We start from the raw sequence: 19,513 nt of genomic DNA, 5'->3' as shown, positions 1-19,513 counted from the left end.
GGCTGTTTGGTCCGCACCAGAGTCCGTTGGTTGGTTTGTATTCACAACAGGCCAAAAGGTGTGCACCACAAACTTTTTTGGTTTGGTCCAGACCAAACAGGGCAGGTGTGAATACGCCCGAAGTTTTAAGTCCTCCTCCTCAAACTAGGTAGCTATGTAGCATTGGCTAGTATCTAGCGATCTTAGGAGCCCAATTTTTTTATTTTCTTTGTATGAGGGATGATTCATTTATTGCAGAATTACAGTTAGCGGTTAGCCAATAGAGGGCAGCCTTCTGTAGGTTAGGAGGGTGCCAGTAGAGAGAGGGCCTGTAGGCTACGAGTTGCCTGTAGGTGACAAGCCAATAGAGGACTGCCTTCAGCCTATAATAGCATATATGTGCTTGTTACTTTTGTGTTTCGTTTGGAGGTGCCTCTTTAACTTACATGGAACCATAGCACTTTTGAATAGCTTTTCATCACACACCAAGCAGGGAGGAAGTATCATTGCAGCCCCAGTGAAAGTAAATCGAAATGAACAATAGCTTTTGCTATAGCCTATTGCCTCACACTAGAGACTTTCCGTGAGAAAACAAACTTTGCTTTCTTTTAACCGCCACTCATGCTTGAGCCTTCATCTGGGTCAAAATTTGGTCCAGAGTCCACTTCTGAAATAGCATCTTTCCCTTTCATAAAACTCTCTATCACTGTCACCATTATAGTTTCGCTAGCAGCTAGCCACAATGCCATTGTCACGGTTGCACCTGAAGCATCAATAAGCAAAGGAATTATAGTTGCCACCTGGGATAGGCTCCAGCTTATCCATTACCATCATGAGGGCAAAAACAATATAAATGCACTGAGACAAGGTTGATTGTGCTATTTTTCAAGGACGAACAAGCCACTTTTGGTTTGTAGACACAACAGCAGCCTTGAAAAAACAACACATACACCCTTTTTCTATACAGCCTAAACGCCTTTGTTTCTGTGTGCTAGTAAATGCACATGCCCTGTGAATACAAACATTTTTAAGATAGTCATCACAGCAATGCCCTGTAGAAGGGAGATAATCCAAATTACAGCCATTTAGGAAAAAAAACACACAAAAAAAGAATTGAAGGGATACAGGAAAATGATCCCCAAATGAGAGCACTAAAAATGTTGTTGCAACTTCATATGAGATTAAAATTAACCAATAAATAAATAAAAATATCGCTCCCAGCCTGTACATTCAAATTTTTTTATTTATTTGATTTGAAATAAAAATTGACTGAATAAACGATACAGGGATTACTCATTAATTTGCGCATATTCATGACTAAATTGGAAATTGATTTCGTTGAAAGAATTATTCACAAGCAAGGACAGGGTGAGGGTCACCACATTTTGAACAATTTCATGTTTTTAATCGTACAATTGCAAGGAATTTAAAAATTTCATGAGCCTGAACATTGAATATGTTGTCTTGTGTATTCAGTTGAATACCAATTGTGTATGTCTTTATTTACGTTCCAACTTCACTGCATTTGAGGGGTTTGTCGCAAATATACTCGGTCAACTATTAACTGTGCACCTAATTTGCTAAATAGATGAAACAATTAATTTAGAGAAGAAATGAATAATTTATACATATCTTGTCCCCTCCAACAGCTAATGGAACTGTGTTAATGAATTAAACAAGTGGGATTTGTCTTATAAATAAATAATTAGTCTCTGATTGATTGATGAGGGGCCTTTCTAATGTTGGCTTGGAGGTATATTTACGATTTTCTGGCACCAATCTAACTTAAAGCAATGGCTTAAATTATACATTTAATCAATCCTTCCTTCTTACCCTATTGAGGGTTTACAAGTAAACTACAAACCATTACAGTTGCAAAAAGCTCGGTCCAGCCAGGAATTGTTTCCAGCAGGATGTGGCAATCAATATGTTTGTATGTTTTATGTTAAAAAAAAAAAAAAAAAAAGCACTTTTTTTTTTTTTTTTTTTTTTAAACTTTTGTCATTTGAAAATATATAGTATCTCAATATGATACCTTTTTTTCTATGGGGACAGCAGTTCAGCATTGTTTTAAATAAAATTAAACAATATAAATTGAATCCGTGTAGTTGGATACCAGAGATTCCATCAGCTGTACTTACCCTCAGCACTGATTTCACGGGAGCGGACAAGGTCACTCTTGTTGCCCACCAGGATGATTGGCGTGTGAGGTTGTGACTCCCTGAGGAGAAGGCGGAGCTGTGCAGTGCGATGGAAACTTCGCCTATCAGTCACGGAGAAGACCAGGATACACACATCACACTGTAGAGTGGACAGGTCCTATGAATAAGCACCAGTGAATGAATAAAATAAAATAGCAGGAAAGATTAAACTGAAATCCAGTGGCAGATGGCTAAGGTTGGACTATTTAATGGATAAGACGTAAAAGATGGGAATTAATCAACATAATTGACAATGTGTCCTTGACTACATCTCCTTGGTACGTTGGAAAGCGGCCACTGAAATTTTCTAACGGGCAAAACACAAAAAACTTTCTCAGTTCTCCATATCGTTTGACGGAGACGTTGTTTTCGGGGGCTGAAATTGCAAAAACTCCTTCCAGAGTGGAAATCTTAATGACGCGACGCCCTCTCTCGCCACCTAAGTGGTTGAAAACTTGAGTTTTGGTGGCGTCTGTCCAGCATACTCCGGAACAGTAAATGGCAGCAATGCTCCAATCGAATGTTTGCCAGTGAAGGGGATGAAGATACTGGTGAGGTCACAATCACGCACCAGTTCATACCATGGCTTCATGTAACAAGCCACTTTTCTTTGCAGTGGTTAACGCCTTCAATAAGTCAAGCCAACACTTGACTACATCACAAAGTCGTTTAGAGCAGTTAGTGTAAACGCTGAATTATTTTTACAACAAAATACCACTTTTGCGTTTTTGCTTTAGACAGTTGTGTAAACGTGGCCTAGTTTTGTCTTGCTGTCGTATGACTTCAGGTAGAAGAAGCTGTGTTCAACTTGACTCCATGCATGTCATTCTTCAGTTTGAATCTCCTGACCCTTTCAGCAGTGACCACTATCATCCGGATGAGGCTGTCACGGAACTTCAATTAGCCAAAGTGGTTAGAACAGAAACGGCAAATTGTACTTGCCAGGGGTTCATTTTTTTCTTGCTTGCTGGCACTTTATCGATCTTTTACGGAATGTAGACGTATATCACTGGGCTGCCTTTGTAAAATGGCTACAAATGTTAATGTTTGCATCTTAGAGCCAAGGGCCTTTGAGGGTCATCATCACTAAGGGGTATACAGACTGTATTCATCCAACCATCTAGACCTGCTAATCCGAGAACAAGACATGGAGAACAAAACACAGATCCTAACACTAACGTGATATAGATTAGTGTGGTAGTGGCATAAAAAATGGCCCCGACTACCTAAGGCCCAAGGAGTGAGGGGCGCCTTCGAAAATCCGGATTTTGATTGTATTTATTAATTTATTATCTGTTTTTGTTTTAAATCGTAGTGGGACATTCAATTATTTTTTTCATACACTTCATTTTTGTCATAAAAACATGAACTGAGAAAATTAACTTTCACAGTCCTCTAGCACAGGGGTCCCCAACCTTTTTTGCACCACGGACCGATGTTATTTGGGTCTTTTTTTCAAGGACAGGTGTTCTGACAAATTTTGCAACCCTTCAAAAAATTGCAACTATGCGGATCTGTGCATGCGCTTTACATTAAAATGGCCGCAAACGCAGCGGTTCCAAACTAAACACTACAAACTTTCTTTAAAGAAAGGAATATCAACTTATGTTTGACCATGGATGGAAATGTAGAAAAGTTCTCCTCAGACACATCCTGCCATGTTAGCTGCACACAAAAACTGCACACTGCTTTCTCACCGTTAACCACTTCGCCGTGTTGTTAAGCATTTATTAAGAAGCCCGCTTCACAACGATATGATGCTGGAAATTGTAGCAAGGTTTTCAGTGCTCTCGTAGCGATGTCAGGATATTCCGAAATGACTTTAAATCAGAACCTCGGTAGAGTTGTTGTCTCAAATGTACGTTAAGGGTCGCTGTCATTTGCGATCTCTACAAGCTGATCCTCCTGTTGCACAGTCATGCTAGAATCACTCGGTTTATTAACAAACGGGTCACGAATCCACTCCTTCGCAGTTCGTGGGTCTACGAGGTTGTAGGCTCATCTTCTGGCTAGTCAGGTGCCCTTTTCGCCGTAAAAAATCTATCCAGAGACGTCTGACTTCCAGTTATCTTCGCTCATGTGGGGTCTAATTATTTCCGGGAACAAATGTGCTGCACCCGCAGCCTAGTCATACGTTATTATCGAGGACAAGCGCACCTAGATATATTATATATACGAAACAAGAGGTACTGCTAACAGTCCAATCAATGGATTTCTATGACGACATCCTAATTTATCCTGTAGTATTATAGCAAAATTAATTGACTAGTTTTTTTTTTCTTATTCTTGCATGCACATCAAAGTAAATATCAACAAGCTTTGGTCTGCAAAACTCTGCATCTTGACTGTTTATGTGTGCAAGTGTGTGACTTCCGTTGACCTACATTTGTAGTCCCCAAGCTAAATTCTTGCCCTCAAGGGAACTCCGGATGAAAAATTCACCATCCCCCAAATGGCCACGTAGTATCAGATCAGACCCCAGAGCAGAATATTTGTGGGCAAAGTCTTAGCAATATGTTTGATGGAACACAAGAAAGGACAAGAGGCAGGCGCAAACGGGAGGGAGTCAGCAGCCACCTGTCACTGTCACAATGAGGGATCAAGAAGAATGAAAACAAGCAAGTGACGGGAACCTCACAGAGATGAAGCAATGTTTTCCCCACAAAGAGGTGTGCTAAAACCACAAAGCTGGAGTATGATTCATTGTTTCACAAGAAACTAAGCACGTAAATGTAATCATAAACAGAGTAGTAACCCAGGATAGTGCCTACCCTTTGCAATTCTTTCAATTCAGAGCAGGCCATCTGTCATAAAGTACTCCCCCATGCACATTCGCTCAAACTAGCTCACAAACACAAGAAAAGATACACCAGTGCTAAATAGTAAGAAGCACGACCAAAATATGAATTAAACCTATGACCTTTACAAATCAAGTCAGAAACCTTGGCATAATTATTGACTCAGACCTAAAATTTGATAGCCATCTAAAGTCCGTCACTAAATCTGCTTATTACTAGTGCTGCAACGATTAATCAATTAACTCGAGTATTCAATTAGAAAAAAAGATTCGAATTAAATTTTGCTGCTTCGAGTATTCGTTTAATTTAAGTGGCGTCGTAATGGTTAATTTTGAAAGTGTTTTTATTTAGTTTTATTGATTTGGGTGGATACTCCTTCTAGTCTGCCTCATTTCACATGGCTGAATCCAGGTGCTTCCTGTTAAGACCAACATAAATTACGTTTTTGTTTGAGCTAATGGTTTTTTTCAATGCATTCGTTATTTAGTTCAAAGGTATTTTTAGCCTGTTTTTGTGGGAATATGTGTCTGAACCATTTGTTAAGAGCATTGTAAAAAAAGTGAGCATTTTATACCATTTAAACTAGCGGACTTTTGCTATGTAAATTAGCCATTTGTTCTTTTGTTGTACATAGATCCTCATTTATTTATTTATTTATTTATTTTTAATACTATTTGAGGCTCAGCTCAGGTAATTTCATTTGTCATGTTCCTTACCCGATTACTTGATTATTCGAAATAATGGTTCATCGATTGATCGACTACAAAAATAATCGATAGCTTCAGCCCTACTTATTACCACCTAAAAATATAGCCAGACTTAAGGGGCTTCTGACTCAACAAGACATGGAAAAACTTATGCATGCATTCATTTTCAGCAGATTGGACTATTGCAACGGTATATTTACAGGTCTTGATTAAAAAAAAAAAATCAGTCAGGAAGCTGCAGCTAGTACAGTGTGCTGCAGCCAGAGTCCTCACAAATACAAGGAAACTGGACCACATTACACCGGTTTTGAAATCATTACATTGGCTTCCAGTGAGTCAAAGGATGGACTATAAAATACTACTGCTCATCTACAAAACACTTAATGGCCTTAGACCAAAATACATGCTTGATTTGTTAGATTCCTATGAAACATCTAGACCCCTAAGGTCGTCTGGAACCGGTCTCCTGTATGTTCCAAGAACAAGAACCAAGCAGGGTGAGGCAGCAATTACTTATTATGCTCCTCACCTCTGAAACAAGTTACCTGAAGGTCTGAAGTATGCTCAAACTGTTAACTCCTTTAAATCAGGGCTAAAAACGGTTTTGTTTAGCACTACATATCCATAACTATCTATATATTTCAATCTATTTGCTTTCCGTTCCTCTTGTGCAATGTTATTATTATTCATTTATCTTTTTTATTCTATTCCTGATTAAATGCTATTTTTATGTATAATTTTATTTCCTATTTAGATTTTTTTTGTTTTTACGTCCTATTGATTTTAATTTGATTTTTATGATCTTCATGTGATGTAAAGCACTTTGAAATACCTTGTGTTGAATTGTGCTATATAAATAAATTTGCCTTGCCTTGCCTTGCCTTGCCTTTGCCGGAAAGATTTTATTTTCCTTGATTACACAGTAGACACTGGTGTTGCACGAGGTATGTTGTGAGCTGTGCCATCAGAAACTGAGTCTAAATTTCTCAACTGAATCCCAATTGCTAAACTTGAATTTTCAATACTCAACTTGAATACTTGAAATACAAAACTGTCTCAGAATAATGCCATTTGAAATTGTATTGTTTGATTTGAATCATTGCATTAAAAACTGAAAATGAATTTAATTTGAAATTGAATCTATTTGTTAGAAACTATTTTCCAACAAACTGGAAACTCAAACTGCCCGCCGGTAGGGCAAAACCTGTTCCCCTGATTTGCAGATTCTCTGACATCAGAGAGCACAGTCCACTACATCGAAATTAGGAGGGGGAACCTCTTGGTACCTCACGATACGATATGATTTGCGATACAAAGCTCACGATAACGATGATCTGACGATACAACGATTATCGATATATTGGTCAGGAAATCATTCTAGGATATTCTACAAACAACTAATAAACAGAAAACCAAGTTACTGCTGTAAAAAGGAATGAGTTTAACATTAGTAGACTTCCAATCCATTTGAACTGGGAGGGTGGCAGCGAATGAAAATTTGTTCATTCGCTGCCATGCCTCCCACTTCAAACGGATTGAACGTCTATGGCCGGTAGTGGCAGCCCATGCCAGGAAATGAGGTCATTTTGGGCCATTTAAGGTCATTTACCTGTTCATTTTCAGTTACTTCCTGTAGATTTTGGGGTATTTTATGGGTCTCTTCCTGATTATTTAGAGTTACAGAACAGGAAATGACCTGGGAATCACCCAAATGAATAGGCAGTGACTCAAACTCAATAGAAAATGACTTGTAAATGCCCTAAAATGAACAGCAAGTGACCTGTAAATGCCCTGAAAATCGGACAGAATGACTGTCAATGCTCTGGTTTCGAATGAACGAACGTTCCCAGTCTAAATGGATTGGGCGTCGAGCACCGTCAATGCAGCCTTAGAGTTACCTGAGACACTATTATGGTGGAAGATTTTGGTAGCAACTTGTTGGTTCATTTTTATTTTTTTTAGACATTGACACCTTTTCACAAAACGATATCTCGATTCTTGACAGGAGCATATCGATAATCTTTTGGGATACAAAGTATCACGATATATCACCATTTCGATATTTTGTCACACCGCTAATCGAAATAGTTAAACACTTCAAATAATAGTGAACTGCATTCAGTAAAAATGAAATGCCAAGTTTGTTTGCTATTCTTGTTTCTATTTTAATGTGTCTTTAGAAGAAAAAACCAATATTCTCCCACTAGCGTAACAATGCAGGCACATCTCTTCGAAGTGCTGCCTCTCAGTGTCCATGGTGCACACACTCAAGTCTTTTCGTTATGGGATTTTTTTATTTTATTGAATTTGTTTTTTTTTTTATGTTGACATTCTCATTAGCTTGAAGGAAAAAGTATTTTGAGTGCTGCACTGCAGTGGCTCCCGAATTCAAATAGGACTGTCAAATGTAGGAGTATCATTGTTTACAGTCAGTGCCAAATACAGACTTTCTTTCACCAATCTGCTCCCAAGTCACCAGCACCCTTCTTCCAACATAATTATGCACAAAACTTGAATTGAGGAAAATGAATCAGATCTCATTTGCATGTCACTTAACTCCTCCATTATCCTATTATTCAGCTATTCTTAGAATATGTGTACTTGGTACACGACATTCTCCGTGTCTATGAATTATGGCTTCTGATTGCCAAGGAATTTTTATAACACAACACGCAAATACCTTTTTTTTTTTTTACTTGGAGACAGAACGTCACATGCATTTCAACCTGCGCACACAAATGTGCAGTATACACATGTGACACGCTTAGGTGCCTTCATCAAAAAACATAATTAAAACTGGCATTTTGCCTCTCCTGCCCTTCTTGGTATCTGCTCTATCTGTCTGTCTATTTTTCAAAATAAAACGTAAATCTGGGAGATGAGGAAAACATGTTCAAAAAGGAGAGTGAAGTTTACGGGGAAAAGAAGCTAGACGAGATATAAGGCGTGAGAAGAACCCCAACTGGGAGGAAATACAGACGAGGCCCTCTCATAATCGGATGGAGACACTTACAGTGGATAGAATGCTGAGTTAATGGCTTGTTCTTTTTCTCTTCCTTGTTTACTGCTGCAGAGAAAATACCTCCCTTGGAGAATACAATATATTACCAGAGGCCATCTGGCAAGCACTTACTCATCACCTGCCCCCCCTCCATCTGTCTGTAGTTTCAGTAAAGCTCTACCACGTTCAGAAGCTGTGATTGACCTTTGACTTTGTTGTGGAAGGAGGTTAAAGTGGATTTGATGTGCCTCCATTTTTCCCCCACATTGCTTGTCATTATTACGATCAAAGTTTAGCTGGAGTCTATTCCAGACGATGTTGTTAGATGGACAGGGTCCACCCTGGATTGGTAACCAGCCATACACAGGCAGTGCACATACAGTGGGGCAAATAAGTATTTAGTCAACCACCAATTGTGCAAGTTCTCCTACTTGAAAAGATTAGAGAGGCCTGTAATTGTCAGCATGGGTAAACCTAAACAATAAGAGATAGAATGTGGAGAAAAAAAAACCTGAAAATCACATTGTTTGATTTTTAAAGACTTTATATCCAAATTAGAGTGGAAAATAAGTATTTGGTCACCTCCAAACAAGCAAGATTTCTGGCTTCAAAGAGGTCTAACTTCTTCTAACGAGGTCTAACGAGGCTCCACTCGTTACCTATACTAATGGCACCTGTTTTAACTCATTATCAGTATAAAAGACACCTGTCCACAAATTTAGTCAGTCACACTCCAAACTCCACTATGGCCAAGACCGAAGAGCTGTCGAAAGACATCAGAGACAAAATTGTAGACCTGCACCAGGCTGGGAAGACTGAATCTGCAATAGGTAAAACGCTTGGTGTAAATAAATCAACTGTGGGAGCAATTATTAGAAAATGGAAGACATGCAAGACCACTGATAATCTCCCTCAATCAGGGGCTCCATGCAAGATCTCACCCCGTGGCGTCAAAATGATAACAAGAACGGTGAGCAAAAATCCCAGAACCACACGGGGGGACCTAGTGAATGACCTACAGAGAGTTGGGACCACAGTAATAAAGGCTACTATCAGTAACACAGTGCGCCGCCAGGGACTCAATCCTGCACTACCAGACGTCTCCCCCTGCTGAAGCCAGTACACGTCCAGGCCCGTTTGCGGTTCACTAGAGAGCATTTGGATGATCCAGAAGAGAACTGGGAGAATGTGTTATGGTCAGATGAAACCAAAAAATAACTTTTTGGTAGAAACACAGGTTCTCGTGTTTGGAGGAGAAAGAATACTGAATTGCATCCAAAGAACACCATACCCACTTTGAAAACATCATACTTTGAGGCTGTTTTTCTGCAAAGGGACCAGGACAACTGATCCGTGTAAAGGAAAGAATGAATGGGGTCGTGTATCGAGAGATTTTGAGTGAAAATCTCCTTCCATCAGCAAGGGCATTGAAGATGAGACGTGGCTGGGTCTTTCAGCATGACAATGATCCCAAACACACAGCCAGGGCAACAAAGGACTGGCTTTGTAAAAAGCATTTCAAGGTCCTGGAGTGGCCAGTCTCCAGATCTCAACCCCATAGAAAATCTGTGGAGAGAGTTGAAAGTCCATGTTGCCCAACGACAGCCCCAAAACATCACTGCTCTAGAGGAGATCTGCAAGGAGGAATGGGCCAAAATACCAGCAGCAGTGTGTGAAAAGCTTGTGAAGAGTTACAGAAAACGTTTGGCCTCCGTTATTGCCAACAAAGGGTATATAACAAAGTGTTGAGATGAACTTTTGGTATTGACCAAATACTTATTTTCCACCATGATTTGCAAATAAATTCTTTAAAAATCAAACAATGTGCTTTTCTGTTTTTTTTTCCACATTCTGTCTCTCATGGTTGAGGTTTACCCATGTTGACAATTACAGGCCTCTCTAATATTTTCAAGTGGCAGAACTTTCACAATAAGTGGTTGACTAAATACTTATTTGCCCCACTGTACAATCATTGACAATCGAATCCACAATAATGGAGAAGATGAAGTTTCAGTTACCCTACCATTCATGCTTTTAATAGAGGGTGGAATTGCAGAAAATGCAAACTCAAGCCAGAAAAGCTTGACTGGAAGAAATCTTTGATCGGCAGAATTGGATTGCTTTTAAGTAAGCATGGCATAAACAAATAAACCCAATTCTTTATTTTCTTTGTTACATAATTGCAACAGAAAGTCTGGGAAAAAAATGTTTACCAATGGTTACCAACTCTGACGTCCTAATGAAAACGAAATATTTTAGTTATAAACAAGCACAAAATCAAGAGAGACGATTCTACCTCAGATTTCTGTATCTTGATCTTGTCTTACAAAGGAAACTAATGACATAATTGTAACCTCCCAGCGGAAACTTAAACAAAGTGAAATGATATTCTTCGTGAGATTTTGAGACATTTCTTCTCCATGCTGACACCATGAATTATGGCTGGGCTTCCTCATTAGTCGACACCTCTTTTATACTCATGTGTCTCCCCAATGTGCAATGAATAATTAGATTGGTCTGTAATTGAAATCTTGCATAGAATTTTGCATGAAAGCAATTTTTTTAAAATGTAAATTAATTGTTCTTAATGTAAATAAATGGCCCACGTTTGCAGGATTATTTTTCAGTGTAGTTTGCTGTTCAAAATGTTGGAAGGTTTTCTGAAATATCAGTTGGAGTGTACTCAATGGCAAACCACAAGCAATACGTCACTTATGCTCATTAATATTCATGACGTTAGCTACTGTTGCTAAGGGCAGACATATTCCCGTTTGTCCCCAATAGGAAATGAATGGAAATTGTGTACAAAGGAAATGTTTACTAAGCTAAACCTACCAATTCTGTCCGAAAATGATGTCCCTGGTGCCAAATTCAGTTCAGTTAAGAGAAGGCTTGAGTGTCAAGGGCTGAAAAAGATGGAAAAAAGAAACGAGCCAACCTAAGCTTAACCTTCGCTCTTTTATCAACTCATTTTTCTTAGGCCACTGATGATGACATTCTCCTGTTTCAACAATCTATCCTTTACCACCATATCCCCTGTGTTTCTTATATATTATATCCTCTGGTTGTCTTACGTCTCTGACCGTTCATGGGGGCAATTTACATTGCTATTTTTGTGTAGTGATCGCAAATGCTACTCGTTGACAGTCAACGAACAGTTTTGATTTGTTCATTCATAACAAATCTTAATTTATAACAAATCTTAATTCTATAATTTATTTACACTACCCCTTACAAAAGTTGTTGTTTTTTTTAACAACAGAAAAGGTAACAGTGGCAGTCAGATAGGATTTTAATATTTTTTTCAGGTGATTCATTGTCAGACAGATGCAGCACGGCAAAACGCCACTCTAAAAAATATCCAAATGTCTTACCTCCTCGTCCTCTGAAGGACCATGCTCCCCAACAAAATGTGTACTGCATATGAAATGTGAATGGCTTCACCTTACTGGCATTAAACATCCACGCAAGTTGAACGATTGTTCACATTTTTTCCTCCGAGTTTTTGGTTTTGGGAAATGTATGAAGAAAACATCCTTCATATGTCGTTTCTACAAGTTCCATTGTAGAAGTGTTTGATCGGCATGTTCGTTTTTGAAAGATTACCGGAGAAAACTACCAGAAATATAATGGTTTATATGCGAGGGCGCGTCTATAATGTCCCAATTCCACTTTATGGTGCGACGTCACGGTCTAAAAATAGCATTTGTGCGGTACGCTATTATGATGTGATCTGTAAATATAGAACTTTAAATGTGACTTTAAATGTGATGATTAATGTAAACGAGAGAAAGATGTAATGATTAATGTAAACGAGCAACAGACGTAAAATAAACACAAACAAGTCAAGGACCCTTCTGGTCTTCAATGTCTTATGGTCCTTTAAATAGCTAACTGTAAATGTGAGCTTTAAAAAAAAAAAAAAAAAAAAAAAAAACACATGAGTAAAATCAATCTTCATTTTGAGGACATCATTGACCGACTGGGTCAGGGCCAAGCCTCTGTGTTTCTATTTCAGGATCATAGATGACTTATTCAATACCATTCTAGCCTTGTGATGTCAACAACACTCAAAATTCCCTACTGACCTCCATTCATGTGAACACTGATGCATTTTACACATGCTAGTGTTGCTCTTGCATGCAAACATGTCAGTCGGCACAGTAATATAAAGTATTTAGTCTTGTTAGTTCAGCAACTGTGGTTGTAATCTTGACAATTATAGTGTTGCCCTTCCTTTGTCAATTCGCACAACTAATAAAAGCACTTGAGGTAAAAGTCACGGTCGGTGAATGTAACAGCTTTCTATCTTTGTCCTATATTTGCATGGCAATAGAAGGTGCTGCTCACATTGGCCTGGGAGCAAATGATGCCCCAAAGTCAAGAGTTGGATGCTGAGCTTATGCATGAATGAGTCAACTCAGTACTGTGTTTGTGTAAACATGAGCAAATGCATGTGTGCCGGAGTGTGTGCTATGCCTGGATGTTGCTATGGTGACAAGTGTAGGTTAAGGTGCCCCACAGAGCAGACATGAGCCACAAATGCTGTCACAAGGGACTTCGAGGCGTGGCTATCGAGTCCACATCATTTGTCTAGCAGTACCTGCCTGCGTACAATGGTCTACAGTGCCTACAGTGGTGTATTTTTTTTTTCAATGGGAGAATGATTTTTCCATAGACACTGTTGTGGCTGGAACAGTGAGTTAAAAGATTAAGTAATTTTTTTAGCAAAACGATGGGACCCTGTCTGTGAGTTTGGCATTATTTTCCAATATTTACAAGCTACATACTACACTAGCCTTTAGTCTTACTGTGCTGCATTTTCACGTTAAGTACAAGTCTAGCCTTCCTTATTGTGATACCCAGCAGGTAGGCATGTCAGTCTGCATGCTCACAGGTAGGTAAAGTTAAAGGGTACTTTGCGCTGCATGGGGGCATGGTCACAATCTGACTGAGTGGGTTTCTTCCTGTTCCCTGTAGTGCTGTATGCTTGCAGCCTATTCATGATAGATGGTGAAACTGTTTTGTGCGAGTGGAAGGTCAACGCATATGAGAAAAGCCCATGGGTAAATTGGTTATAGGGAAGATCATAGATCGGCACTATAAAAATTGACACATGAAGACTGCCTTCCACCTTGGTTGCTCGTGTTTTTGTGTGACCCAGCCGCCACCTATGCCACAGATAGAAATGATTATAATGATTTGTTCAGTAATTTGAGACAGTTCAATGCAAGGTGTCTTTAACTTGAATTAAAAACACCTCATGTCTATCGAGCTATCCATCTGTCTGTCTTCCTTAATATAGGACAAGGACATATCCTCACTCCAGTGCTATGCCAATCTTGGCACAGAGGAGTCTGCACAATTTCAAAACATGTGCAGCGAGCTTTGCTCTAACAAAAAATAAAAATTCTAGTTACACAGTGTTTTATGCCGCATATCGAAACAGAGTCCACAATGCCAAAGAACATAAAAACTAGCTAGATAGTTGACTGGTGGAAGAACCTGATCATATAAGGTGTCGACGACCACCTTCATTGAGGCTATAACTGTGACTCTAAAAAGATCCGGTTTACTACACGGTGGAGGCAGTCTCTGCTTCATCTCAGGTCGATCTGTGTTTTTTGGTAAAAAAAAATTCTAAATATCCATTCTTATCCTCACGAGGGTCGCTGGAGTGCTGGAGCCTATCCCAGTTAACTATGAGCAGATGGCTCGGTACACCCTGAATTGGTTGCCAGACAATAGAAGAAAAAATGAATATGTAACACAGAGTACTAAATACACCGGTCTTCATCTTTTTCTTTCGGCTTTTCCCTTCAGGGGTCACCACAGTGAATCAGTTGTCTCCATCTAACCCTGTCCTCTGCATCCTCTGCTCTCACACCAACTACCTTCATGTCATGTCCTCTTTAACTACATCCATAAACCTCCTCTTTGGTCGTCTTTAGACTTCATGCCTGGCATATGAAAATTCAGCATCCTACCTTCCACTTACCAATATACTCAATATGGCTAGGTTGAGACCGCAGGTCTTAATGCACGAATCCGATTTTTTTGTGTTTTTCCGACATGAGTTAGGCATTAACTTGACGGTCTGAACGTGAAAAGTCGCATAGAAGTGGACCAATCATTTGAAATCGATCTTTGTCACTTTCATATGTGGTTTAAATCCGATCTGGGCCACATTTTGCCAGAATGTGGTAGCGGTCTAAACTGTCAAATCTTCCAAATCGGAATTCATGCAGCAATTACATCATCAAAGAGTGAGAACACCAGGCAAGATTGCAGCAATGTCGCTGTGCATTAGCATTAGCGCCTAGCTTGAACTCGGCTTTCACGCAGTAGGCGGGCTTGAGCAGTCATAAAAAATATCAAATAAAATGAAGAAAAGGATAAGCCTAATAATGCTCGGTTTTCTTTCAATGCGCCAAATGAGGTTTTGAGTATGCTTACATGGCCAAGTCAGGACAAATTGACGCACACGCATAAGGCTTCTGTGTGTGCGTCATGCACGCACAAGTCGTGCATGCGTTCTATCAATTCATATAAACTTGGAATATAAGACTAAATGGGGATAATTAATGTCTGTTATTTCTTTTTGAAAAACTAAAAATATGATCACCATGGAATGGCAACAGCCAGCATGTGTAGTCATTTGATTTGATGCTTCTGCGCATGCGAGTCAGTTTGCTCAGCACGTGTCGGACTGCGAGTTAGTGCACATGCGTAATACTCAAGGCTCAATGGATTAAGGCAGTCTGAATGGGCACACCAAAAAACAGGTAACACAAAAAATTGGAATTGTCCATTAAGACCTGCGGTGTGAACCTAGCCTATTTCTCCTCTGGACATGGCCAGACCATCTCAGTCTGGCCTCTCTGACTCCTCTAAAATGCGCTGTCCCTCTGATATGCTCATTCCTGATCCTATTCATCCAGGTCACTCCCAAAAAGAACCTCAGCATCTTCATCTCTGCCACCTCCAACCCTGCCTCCTGTCTTTTCCTCAGTGGTGTTGTCTCCAGACCAAACAACATCGCTGGTCTCACCATAGTTTTGAAAACCTTTCATTTTAGCTGAAACCCTTCTATCACACATCACACCTGACACTTTTCTCCACCCGTTCCAGTCTGCCTGCACACGCTTCTTCACTCCATTGCTCTGGACTGTTGAGCCTAAATACTTAAGCTCCTCCACCTTTTTAGTCTGTTCTCTCCTCTTCCACTTGAGTCCCTCTCATTTACACACAGATACTCAGTCCTGCTACGGTTAAGCTTCATTCCCCTCCTTTCCAGGGCAAACCTCCACACCTTTAGTTTTATAAATAAACTATTCTGTCTATCTGAAATCAGAATGCATATTTCAAGCGTTTTGAAAAGGTTTTACAATGGACCCCTGTACTTCATGGAGAATAAGACCTGGAATAATGAAAATCCATGAATTTGTGCCATTATAATTGCACTGATTTTTTTTCTCTCAGCGAACCCCCAAAAACAAATACAAACAATTTAAATGTTTAGTGGGAAAATCTGCTAAAAGGTCAGTCCTGAACAGCGAATAGGCAGAGATCCATTGAATTAGAGACATTAGGAGAGATTGATCAAGAACTTCTAAATCGCATACCATCTCTATTAGTACAATAATTCTCCCAATAAATGGTGTAGTTGAACAATGTTAATTTCTGATTTTTGGCACTGATTGCAGTCTAAACTGAGGCTTGCGCTTTGCTGCCACATTTTGCTGTCACGCACTTTCTCACCTATGTATTTTTAGAGGAAATACGCGAGTAAATTTGAGTTTTATTGGAATTATTTGATTTGATTTTTTAAAAATTTTATTTCGAGCAAAAACAACCAAAAACAACAAGTATGGAAAAAATAAATAAGTAAAAATTAAACAGTAATGATGAATGTAACAAAAATAATAACTACATACACGTGTAGCTCGAAAAGGAGTGGGAAGAAGCCGAGCTTTTTGAGTCCCACCCCCATTTCACTCTAAAAATTCCATAGGAATGCAGTCACTTCCCTACAACAGCTGTACTAATCATAATGATTACATCGATAATAATAATAATAGTTGCAGTAATCATAATAACACCAATATACGTGTATATACATATATATTAGGGCTGTCAGAATTATCTCGTTAACGGTCGTTAATTAATTTTTTAAATTAATCACGTTAAAATATTTGACGCAATTAACGCAGATGCCCCGCTCAGAGAGATTTAAATGACAGTACACAGTGAAACGCTCACTTGTTGTGTTTTGGGTGCGACTGATTTTATAGGTTTCAGCATCCATGAGCATTGTGTAAGTAATTATTGACATCAACAGTGGCGGGCTACTAGTTTATTTTTTGATTGAAAATTTTACAAATTTTATTAAAACGAAAACATTAAGAGGGATTTTAATATAAAATTTCTCTAACTTGTACTAACATTTTTCTTTTAAGAACTCCAGGTCTTTCTATCCATGAATCGCTTTAACAGAATGTTAATAATGGTAATGCCATCTTGTTGATTTATTTTTATAATAAACAAATAGTCCTTATGTACCGTATGTTGAATGTATATATCCATCTTGTGTCTTATCTTTCCATTCCAACAATAATTTATAGAAAAATATGGCATATTTTATAGATGGTTTGAATTGCGATTAATTACGATTAATTAATTTTTAAGCTGTAATTAACTCGATTAAAAATTTTAATCGTTTGACAGTCCTTTTATATGTATGTATATATATATATATATATATATATATATATATATATATATATATATATATATATATATATATATACACATCACTAATAATACATATGAGTAACTATTACATATGTACTAAATATTATACATAAAACATGTAATATTTCTACATACACCCAAGACATTTAAAGGCCTCTTTCTGTATATCGTGACCAGACCTGATGTTTATACAGCAATTTGAATTTCTGGATACTTTGACACTGCTTATAATGTAATCCCAAACTGTTCCAGAGTTTTACCCCACATACAGAATCCTTTAAGAGTAGTACGAAATTTTGGTTGTAAAAAGTTGGCAAATCTTCTCAAATTATGAGAAGATTATAGATATTACTGGGCTTGGAAAAAAAATATAAGGCACTGAAGAGAGGACTAAATAGAATACAATAGAAAGGAATGTTATGTTTAATTTATCTTGCTCCTCACATGCTGACCACTCCTTGTGTCTTTATGTAATACTGTACATGTACATGCTGTATACCAAAAAGAGAGGACCACAAAATATGAGCTTGCATTAGTAGATTATTTAGGACACCATCCGGTCCTCCACCACCCTCTCCCACTGATGACGGTTCTGGAATTTGGCCATGTGTCCTGCTGGCCCACGTCTGTTACTTCAGCCTTAATACCCTTGCCATGTATTAACACGCACAGAACCAATGTATTCAACGCTCACTGCGAACAGCAGAAAAAGGCCAGCGGGCTGGTGATGCAAAGCAACAAGAGTGGATCAGTTGATTCAGATAGGACAGCAACAACAAGAAGGAAAGTCAAAATAATTAGAGAAAGAGGGAGGGAATGCTCAAAGGCGAAATAAGCATGCTTTCAGTGAAGTTCCAAAGGCTGAGCATGAATTATTTCAACTCAAGACATGAGCCCCTGTAGGCTAAAGTGGACATCTGGACTAGGATACATCCAGACTGATCCACACCACTTGCTAATTAGATTATTAGTAGGCTTTAATGACGAGTGTATTATGCATTCAGTGTATTGTGGATGCAAATTTGCAGTTTTGCTAACATTTCAGTCTTGTACACTTATGTTAATCTCATCCAGCTGTCCCAAATAAATAATGAGAAACTAAGATCAAATTTCATGATTTACAGGAGCCAAAAGAATGACTAAGGTTATGTTCATACTGCAGGGCCCGAAGCCCAATTTTTTTTTTTTTTTTTTTTTTGTTAATTCAGATTTTTTTGTGTAGTTGTTCATATCATAAAAACATTCACACTGCAACACGTCATCACATGTCGCAGTGTTTAAGGAAGTAAATATGGTACCTTTGGGAGGTTCCAAACCTTGAGGATTTTTTTCAGCATTTTATTTTTTAACCCGATAGCTTTACGTGCAGTATAAAGTATTTTCTGAACCTTAGTCCACCATTCCTCGTTTGCGTTTATTGTTTGTTTTCCAAAAAGATATTTCACCTATTGTTATTTCACTTGTCGCATTCACGTGGATACGCGTTCATACTGCAGAGGTTTCAGGTGGACATCCGATTTTTATCCACATACGAATGAGCTCAGGTCGGATTTGAGCCAAAAAAAAATTTGATTTTGACTGTTCACACTGCACAAAAAAAATCAAACATGTATGGCATATTAGCAAAGTAATCGGAATTGATCTGCAGTGTGAATGTAGTGGTCCTAGCACAGTTGGCATGGTAATAAGGCCGTAGGTTTGCATAGGGACGGTAGGGACATATCACTACCAACTTTTCAGGATGCTCAAATTGTCCCCACCAACTTTTAAGCTATCTTATATGCACTATATAATGAGTTCAGTTACAGTGGGGAGAACAAGTATTTGATACACTGTCAATGGGTTTTCCCATTGGCAGTGTATCAAATACTTGTTCTCCCCACTGTATATAGGTAATTTAGATTGTCTTCCCATATGTTGTGAGGATAGTACTGACCGTACCATTATTGAGTGAATTATGTAAAGTGAATTATTTTTATTATGTTCAAACTTACATTTACACCTTTTCCCTTGCTGAATGTGCCCGTTCTTTTTCCCCTCTAAAACGCACGTTTGATTGGCTGATGACTTGAC

General features: G+C 38.6%; 1 protein-coding gene across 1 annotated transcript in view; it reads right to left on the bottom strand.

The window, feature by feature from the left end:
• Nucleotides 1–19,513, bottom strand: part of rem2 (RAS (RAD and GEM)-like GTP binding 2) — a 40,992-nt gene that overhangs the window by 3,820 nt on the left and 17,659 nt on the right. Inside the window, exon 4 of the mRNA XM_057857167.1 lies at nt 2,121–2,298. Within this exon, the coding sequence (XP_057713150.1) occupies nt 2,121–2,298 (178 nt within the window). The remainder of the gene's footprint in view (nt 1–2,120; nt 2,299–19,513) is intronic.

Source organism: Corythoichthys intestinalis, chromosome 14 (genome assembly GCF_030265065.1).
Source record: "Corythoichthys intestinalis isolate RoL2023-P3 chromosome 14, ASM3026506v1, whole genome shotgun sequence".
Classification (NCBI taxonomy): domain Eukaryota; kingdom Metazoa; phylum Chordata; class Actinopteri; order Syngnathiformes; family Syngnathidae; genus Corythoichthys; species Corythoichthys intestinalis.
Note: the sequence above shows the minus strand (reverse complement) of the source record. Positions and strands in the feature narration are given on the sequence as shown.